Genomic DNA, 9,448 nt, shown 5'->3' with positions numbered 1-9,448 from the left:
GTGAAAAAGATTTTGACATTGAATTTGAGAAACAACCTATGGTTACATGCACGCTCTATTAGACATTATTCTATTAAAGAAAATGGCATGGAGAAATATTCTCAGTTTAGCAATAGCAAACACAGATTTTCAGAGGCAAAGATCGCCTCATATCAGATTCCCAGAAAACAAAAGTATAAAAGATAAATTTACTTTGACTTATGCTGACTGTAACGTTGTATTCCATAGACATCAACTATCCCAGGAGGGAAAACAGGATCAGTAGCAGCTCTAACAGCAACTTTCGCCACCGCAGTAACATCGACAGGAGGTGTCAATAAAGGCCCAACAAGTGGTACCTGGTTCAATGGTTTAGCATGTTGTAGAACCTACAAAAACTCAGAATGAATTGCAATCAGAAATAAAGGAAACAACAAGTTTCTTACCCTGATATTCAAGACAAGTAAAGCATTTTTAAGCATTAGTTAAAACTTGACAGGTAAAATGTGCTATGCAAACATACGAATATCAAAGAAAAATGGAGCTTTTGTCATAAGAGAAATTCAAAGTTCAATTTCAGGATGGCTACACTCAAAACTCAATCAATCAAATGGTGAACGGTTTGACAACTGCAATTGAATGAGTGAAACCATATATGAATTACTAATAAACATGGTGGGTTCAAGGATGGGGAAAACCTTACACAAATTAGCATATTCTGTATACATTGATATACAAAATTAATATCAGAGGAAAAATATTTGCAAATCACGATTGAAAATGGAATGTCCATGCCATATTAGAGAACACGTGAAATTACCATCTCCAATGGAGACCCAATTAGACCAAGGGGTATCTTTGCACTCCCAACACTTCGAGTCCCATAAATAAATCCTGGCCTCAGAATTATTCCTGGAAAAAGGTATGGCCCACACCATCAGTAACTTTCCTCCATACTTTTCAGGTAGATTGAAAATTTTACTTTCTTGTTCTAACAAAGCATCTTTGTAAAAGCAAACCATAAAATGAGTGAGAATGAACGGTGTAGCAAATAGATTATCAGATGGAAGATAAAATTTTAACAAAGTTTTAACATGTTATGAGGATTTTACTTATACGTTAACGTTATATACCCAATACATTGATTACAGACATTGTAGAATAAACCTATCCATGACTCAATGAGAAAGTTAAGAGACTGGATACATACCTCCATAAGGAAACCTGGTAAGAAGCTCTGTTTCAGCAGCTCTCTGCATAAATAAGACACCATATAATTTCCATGATATTAAAATGGAAATATCTCAAAATCATGTGTGCATAACTATTTTTCTCTTGTAGAAAAACAAACAAGTGTACTTGATAAGTATTAACTCGAGATACAGGGGCAAAGAGAGGTGGAATTTAGAATATCATAAATTAATGTATGGAGAAGTAAAGCATAAACAATAGGAGCAGTAAAATACAAAAGGCCAACCATGAAAAGTGAAACCAGTATGCTTCTTTTCAAATGACTTTAGGCGAACACAATTAACAGACAACAAACATTAAGAAAATTGTTAATATTTCTCCATCACATAGGCAAGGACACTCAATAGAAAAATTTCTAAAATTTTCAGCAAAGTTTACAATTAAATCTCCTGACAGGTTTAGTTGGATTCGTCCTCGACTGATGAGCCTCCAACCACTAGGGAGTCTCATCGTTACCAGGGAATGGGAAGAGTGAACAACAACAAGAGAGACACCATGTCTTGAACCAGAACCTTAAAAGCAATGGTTCCATGGGCCTTCTGACAATTTTCCACTTATAAACTCTTTCACTCATTTCCCTATACTCAATGTGCAACTTTACACTAGAATAAATCCAACAACTTTAATCGAAAGATGATTCATTCCTCAAAAAATCCTTAACAATAATGAGTTGGCAACTTACCTTTCCTTCATAATACCCTTGCAGTAAGTAATTTACTACACCAAAGTCAGCAGCAGAGATATACACAAATCTTTTAACACCTGTAAGACCAAGGGGAAATCAAATTACAACAGTAAGTGCCAAAATACTGTAGAAGAGAAGACAATAACTAGTGAGTAAATTATCAATTTGGTCCTGAAATGGGCACAATCAGTCAATTTGGTCCCAACATTACGCATAAAACAAATTTAGTTCTCGACTGTTAACCATCACTAATTTAGTCCCTGGTGGACCTAAAAACATAATTAGGTCCCTCAGATCTAGTCAATATGTTCAATTTAGTCCTTGAAAGCTGCTTAGGATATATATGAAGGGGGCAACCTATTTACAGATAATTCAACCAAGTAATATATACATATATTTTATATATATATATATACACATATGCACACACAAACTATCTTCTTTGTTTTTTAACAATAATTCTACAATTACCTTGTTCAGCAGCTGCTCTAATTGCATTGATGTTAGCAGTTCCATTAATTTTGTACATGTACGAGTTGGAGCCAAAACCACCGACACAGGAGATCTTATGAAAGAAATACATGTTAGCACAATAAACCTATAATATAATTCACAGGCAACAAAATTGTCTCCCAAGTCAATCACATTTGGACATTAATAAGCTATGTTTACTACAATTCTTCTGGCCCAAAATTGTTCCCTAGTCAATCACAAACATTCACTCCTCTTTCCATGTCAATCTGTTAGCATGTTTTTCTATTTCTTATTCCTCCCTCCCCCATCTTACGTAATCTACAACAAACAGTAGTATCCTTCTCTTCATTATTATCTAAATTCAAGATTGCTAGAACCTGGAGGCCAGACTTCGACCACCTTTACCTACCTTGCCACTAATTGGTACCCACACCTTGTGGGCTTGCAACTCAAATGTTCACTTGTCCCCGCTACAATAGATTTTTTTTTTCCACACAAAATACTAAACGGTAAAGCTTGCTAGTTTCATAAATTTATGGTAAAAGTGGAAAACTTCAATAAATCTCAAATAAAAAAACGCAAGTTTTCCTTTTAAAATGTAAGTGAAAACTTCATCAAAGCACAGGGGACTCTTACTGAAGTAATTGTTTAAACCAAAAGCAAACAGCTTATGATTGAAAAAGGAACAGAAAATAAGTAAAACCCCTGCATCTTTGGGCTTCCTCTTAGTCTTAGTTACTAAATATTTACCAGGCATTATAACAAGATAAAGAGAAACTTACAACAGCAGTGACCCCATTCAAAGCTTCCTTGAACGAATCAGTTGAAAGAATATTCCCTGATTATGGGAAGACAATTTAGATATATTAGAACTATTAGAGCATCACACTAAGATATTGTCTACAAGGAAATGCACAAAATAAAATTAATTAAAAAGAAAGAAAGCAAACCTTTATACCAGGCAATATTGTTAGCCCAGGAATCATGCAGGGATGACTTACCAGACCTGGAAGTAAAACAGTGTGGATGAGCAGGTAGACACATTACAGCAAGAAAGTGTTAATTAGGGGGCACAAATTCGACACCACAGAAACGTGGACACGGCAAATATAAAAAAATATAAGACATGAGTCATGACACGAATATGATACATGATATAAAATTAATAAGGCTAACATAATAAATTAGTGCTGTGTCATTATAAACATAATAAAATGTTAACATCCATCTAATTACTATAACATTTCCATGTATAGTGGTATCAAAATTAAAAAAATTGTAGAATACAGTTAAAAATATCCGAAGGTTTCCGTGAGGCATCTTTGAAGTGTTTGTACTTCATAGGTGTTACATAAGAAATATGAAAATGAGATAACAAGGCTTGCACGGCATAATTTAAACACAACAGGCAATTGAGTTAACAATCCATGACTATCCTGATATCCATGAAAAATAATCATAAGGAAAGGATTAAACCTTGCAATTCGTAAATATGAAAGATAAATAGTTGTGACAAATATGAAAAAGCATCAAACAAACCTGCTAAGACTGGCAACAGTCAAACCACGATCCAAAGCCTCTCTACAAATGTGTGATCCAACAAATCCATTGCCCCCCAACACAAGCAACTTGATTAACATTGAATATAAATAAGTATTAAGTTAGAAAAGGCATAAATACATACATATAACATATATATATATATATATATATACAATACATAAATATTGTGGTTATGAAGTTATGATTGTAGAGTACCCTTTCAGTTGGGGGTGGTGGCACATTTACGGTCTCTGCTTCTTCAACTTTGAAGGGCTCATCCACCTTGTTGGAATCAGTGGAGAGATTTCTCACGCTCTTTGACATGGCCATTGCACTTCAAGGTAAAAAAAAATCACAAATGATGAATTCAACCAATAAATAAATACCCCAACTAAACTAAGCATAATAAAACTCAAACCACATTTGTACTAAACTTGATCCTATAAATAAACAAATAGATAAGCTCAAAATACACTCAATTTGCACAAGCTAGCTATATAGTATAATCTACGCAGCAGTGTTTATTTGATAGAGCTGAATTTCAAATGAATTAGGGTTATAATATTAAGAACTATAAATTGAATTTAAATATACAAATGAAAACTTGGAATCCCAGAGAAAAGGAGATGGAAAAAAAAGGTGAAAAGGTAATTACTTGAGTCTAGAAACTGAGGTAGTGGAATGGATCAAACGTGACACTAGTGTTCTCATTCTTGAGAATTGAATTCAGTTGAACCCTCTCTCTCTTTTAGAATTAGAATTAGGAAATAAGAACGATGAGAAGAAGAAATGAGGAACAGTGAATAGTAGTAATAAGTATAGAAACAGAGAGCATAAACGATTACACATGGCACCACCTTGTTTATCACATGTGGCTCTAATTCCGACCTCAACCTTTTTTCATCTACAATATATATACATTTATTTATGGATTTAATATGTATACATTTTTTTACATTGTCAATAAGTCTTCGTCATTTGTATGTTAATTATCATTGTTCAAACAAAAGTATTATAAATTAATGATGGATGATATGTTGACAGTGTAAAATTTTATACTGCATTTATTTTAAATTCTATATTAAAAAGTGATTAAACTAAACCGACTTAAGACAAACGCTATCATTCCTAATTCTGTCACTGCCTATTAGAAAGTGATTATTTACTTGAGAAATAACATTTTATCAAAGACACATGATTTACACACAAAAATGGGTTGTTTTGTGTGGGTCTTATATGGGCCTTTATTCCATTTCATTAGGGTATTACATGGGCTCTCACTTTTAAAAGATCAAATCATAACTTTTGTCTAGTATATAAAAAATGTTTTAGAATTTGTAAGTCACTCAACAAACATATTTAGCAAAAAGTAGATCAACAATCTTATTAGGAGATCATAATATTCTACATAAATTATATGTGAATTGATAAAAATTGATCTTTATATATTTTCCAATTGTTTTACATACTATTTATTTTTCTTGACTTTCCTTCATGTCTAGAATATGACATCATAGATTTGATTTTAACCATATTAACAAAAAAAGTTTAATAAAGATATAATCCTTGAATGTTATAATTATAAAAATTGATTTGTCATACTATAGTCACATAATAAAAGCTGCACATAAAGAAGATAATAAAAATGCGCATATATTATATAAGAATATTCAATTAAAACGCATCATCATAGTACATATAGTGATTAACTTCACCAACTCATGACACCACTGGTTACTAGTCATTTTAATCTTAAATAGAGTCACAACAGTTTTATACAACAGCTATGTTTAACTTACAGTTAAAACCTAATGTAATTAAAGATATAAGAAAATGGGGAGGCAAAAAAAATATTTTCTTTATTATTTCAAGTGAATAAGGCCGTTATTGCAAGAGGTCATGAAATTATATTTCAATACCTTTTTGCTTTTTCATGAACATAGAAAAATACTTTATCTTTTAATCCAAAATATAAAAATATCTTCACCGGGGCTATTGGGGAATCAACCTATAGCAGTTGATCAAAATGATTGAAAGGAGAAAGTGATGTGCATACAATTATATAAACTGCAAAATACAATTATATAATGCAATTGCTATATATTTGACTTAATACTACGAGCTAGACTCCTCTCTATTACTAGAAATGATAGTTATTAGAAATAACATTAAAAAATCAAAAGACAAAAATAATTATATCCTTTAATTTATACTAAATTTACATTTTTCCTACTTAAAATATACTACAAAATTGAATTGTTATGTCTCATCAGGTTATAAAGTGATCATCTATCACAAACCCAAATTGGAATTTGTAATGGAATAATGCTGTAGTAATAGGAGAATTAATTGGTGGGGATAATTGATTAGAGGGTGATGCTTTGACCCACCCATTTTCAGTTTTGGTGATGTTCCACCATTTACCATCATAGCTTAGCTTTATCAAATAAAAATGGTGAGTTGAGATTAAAAGATGAATAACATTAAAATGACAATTTGCCCTTATTATCTTGTCCCACTCCGACTCTATCCATCATTCTCCCAACCCTCCAAAGGGTGGCTCCACTTTTTTAAATTATGGATTATATCGTGATCACTGCAATTGTATTACATTACAATTGTGATGTGAACCTGAATCAAAATAATGTGGCTGAATTGAGCAGCAATACAACTGTATCGAATCGCATTTGTAGCATATTCAGTTCACAACAAAATCACACCACAATAGTCATCAACTGTATCGCAATGACCATAATAACCTTAAGTATAATTTAAAATACTGGGTGGTGTCGATCGGAGGATTTCTAATTGTGAATGTTCAAATATGATAGGTATAACGAGAGACAATGATGATGAAGGTGTAGGTGGGATGTTCTAGTGGAGCCACATCGACTTGAGGATATGTACTCATGCACACCAAATTTGTGTATATGATACCTTACTTTTAATATTTTTTTATATAGTAAAAATGAAATTTCATATATTTTCATCTATAAAAATGATGTTCTCGTTCCTAAATAATATGGAGTTCCCTATGCTCAATAGTAGAAACAATGGTGATGAAGAACCTTAATTACTATGGGACTGTATAAATATGTTAAATGATGAAACAAAAGGAAAGCCTCAATAGCTTTGTTTCCACTTTTGTGCACATTGCTTATTCTCTTTTATCTCTTATTGATGATTGTGGTTACTTTCAACACTGTGGCCATGGATTGGGACCCAATAACCAACATTGGAATGGCGACTCACCTAAATGGGTACATATATACTATCTCATATTTTGTGTCACTCCATGTACATGTGATTCGTTAGAAAAAATATATTTAAGTTAAAATTTAATTATTAAATATTTTTCTAACCAATCATAAATGTATGGTACATAAAATAGTATAAAATGTAGGATAACAGATGTGTTTCCGAGCTAACTGGGTAAGTGTTTTCCCTTCTTTTCTTATTTTCTCAACTAAATATCTCACATTCCTATATAGATGCATTATTACAAGACTAGATATTAAATAATACAGTTACCTCTTTCATGCTTCTATGTTAAAAAAAAGCAAAATATCATAAGATATTAACACTGTAGCTACTAGAGTGATTATTTTCTTGAACCCCACATTTTTTAGAAGTGCAAATGACATCATCATGTTTCGATTGAGGACAAACATCATATGTAGATGTATGATCTACTTCTCTTTGGTCCTATTTAATTTGTACAAAACATAACTAAGATTTTTCAATTTGTGGAGTAACTTTTCAATTGCATAAGATTTTTACATATGAAGATGTTTGGACTCTAGTAGATATAATTTATAAGAATCTATTGTTTGGATCAAATTAAGTGAAATAATAAAAATTGAAAGTTTGAACCAATGAGTAGGTAGTGGAGTTAGTAACTTAATATTCGGTCCAATTTTGTTTTTACAGCAACTACATCACATTTACAACTCTTTCATGATCAATGACATTTAATAATGACAAGGGGTCACAATATTTTTTAAAAGTTACCATTGTTTATAGGATAGACGATGGAGTAAGACCTTTGGTGGATTAAAAAAATATATCCCATAACCTTTGAAAATAATTTTAAGACGGGAAAAAATAAAATAAAATTTAATTTTGCTTTTCTCTTAAATATAGAGATTCCCTTGACCTAGTTCACTTCTCAATATCAATATTGATCTAATGGTATAAGGTTCCGCTATATTTTTAAGATGATCAAAAAATTAATGATTCAATTTCTGAGAACGATATTTATTGGGAGAAATAGATATACACTCAAAAAATTAATTCATATACCCTTTATAACACAAAAAAAAATTAGTTGTCATTAAGAATCTGTCCCTAGGACCCCACATCAGCATTTAGTTCAACAAAAACTCAAAAAATCCCCACTAACTAACTAACCCATGACCCTACCTATTACACACTGATCCAACTTTTAAGGCACCCAAACCCTGTAATAGTCCATGACCCTATTCACAAAAGCCAATACCCAACTTTCCCTCACCTTGGACAAACACGTCATTCTGACCCAAACACATAATAACAATAATAATAAAAGTTGTGGTAATGAATTTTTTTGGTACTAATAAAGTATCTCATCATGACTTTTTGGGTAATAAACTAATCTCTTTCAAATTTTATGATTGTTCATCTTAAAAAATGTTGTTCTCAAGAATCAAACTCTCAACCTTAGGATTAATGAATATTCAAACAAAATTATATTTAAAGACAAAGAAAAAGAAAATTTAAATATCAAAATCACCTTATAAATACCCTGCCACCCCAATAATCTCTTCCAAACTCACATTATAAACTTCACTTCTTTCTTTTCCTCTACCCATTAACCAAAAGCCATTTAAAAATGAGAACCATTCTTACCACAACTACATCTTCATTAACCTACACAGACACAAGCACTACTCAACATTCAACATGGCACTCTCCAATTCCATACCTTTTTGGAGGACTTGCTGCTATGCTTGGTCTCATTGCTTTTGCTCTCTTGATCTTAGCATGCTCTTATTGGAAACTCTCTGGTCGATTGCATACCCAAAATGAACAAAGGGACTTGGAAAGTGTTGCTGAAAGAGAAAGTGACCATAGTGCAAAAAATGAGCCTATAAAAAAGGTTTATGAAGACAAGGTTCTAGTCATTATGGCTGGAAATCATAAACCTACTTTTTTAGCCACCCCAGCTTGTAACAACTTATCTTCTATTGGTAATGGAGCTGAGAATGATTTTAACATAGACAAAGAAGAAACTTGTGAGAGATTAGAGAAAAATAAGGGCAATCATGTTCAAACTATAAGTACAAGTTCACAACAACAAAGCCAGCCTCATTAACAATTTTGTTTTAAGGTTTTAATTCTGAGTCCGCGATTACGATTACGAAGGCTTATGGTTTTCGCTAGCATAAATTATGATCATATTGATTACATTTTTCCGCATTAGTTAGCAAACATGGTAAACGTAATCACTAGTTTAATTTAGCATTATTATATGTCTTC

General features: G+C 32.0%; 2 protein-coding genes across 2 annotated transcripts; one reads left to right on the top strand and one right to left on the bottom strand.

Moving 5' to 3' along the window:
• Window positions 1-4,742, bottom strand: LOC109326877 (uncharacterized protein At1g32220, chloroplastic). The gene is made up of 10 exons (XM_019559758.1): window positions 4,587-4,742; window positions 4,148-4,265; window positions 3,929-4,017; window positions 3,340-3,395; window positions 3,172-3,227; window positions 2,387-2,480; window positions 1,913-1,992; window positions 1,190-1,232; window positions 800-891; window positions 1-368 (listed from the first exon to the last, which is right to left on the bottom strand). The coding sequence occupies exons 1-10, from the start codon at window positions 4,640-4,642 to the stop codon at window positions 189-191; spliced, it is 864 nt and encodes a 287-aa protein (XP_019415303.1). The 5' UTR covers window positions 4,643-4,742; the 3' UTR covers window positions 1-188.
• Window positions 8,762-9,448, top strand: LOC109326878 (protein GLUTAMINE DUMPER 2-like). The gene has a single exon (XM_019559759.1). The coding sequence runs from the start codon at window positions 8,802-8,804 to the stop codon at window positions 9,282-9,284; it is 483 nt and encodes a 160-aa protein (XP_019415304.1). The 5' UTR covers window positions 8,762-8,801; the 3' UTR covers window positions 9,285-9,448.

This window comes from Lupinus angustifolius, chromosome LG14 (assembly GCF_001865875.1).
Source record: "Lupinus angustifolius cultivar Tanjil chromosome LG14, LupAngTanjil_v1.0, whole genome shotgun sequence".
NCBI classification, from domain to species: domain Eukaryota; kingdom Viridiplantae; phylum Streptophyta; class Magnoliopsida; order Fabales; family Fabaceae; genus Lupinus; species Lupinus angustifolius.
Note: the sequence above shows the minus strand (reverse complement) of the source record. Positions and strands in the feature narration are given on the sequence as shown.

Bases quoted from the DNA above. Each gene is read 5' to 3' on its own strand.
- LOC109326878 (XM_019559759.1), top strand. From the start codon at position 8,802: ATGAGAACCATTCTTACCACAACTACATCTTCATTAACCTACACAGAC.
- LOC109326877 (XM_019559758.1), bottom strand. From the start codon at position 4,642: ATGAGAACACTAGTGTCACGTTTGATCCATTCCACTACCTCAGTTTCT. The intron at 3,228-3,339 runs GTTTGCTTTCTT...TCCCATAATCAG, and splicing joins CAATATTGCCTGGTATAAAG to GGAATATTCTTTCAACTGAT. The intron at 1,993-2,386 runs GTAATTGTAGAA...TTGGTCTTACAG, and splicing joins TAGAGCAGCTGCTGAACAAG to GTGTTAAAAGATTTGTGTAT.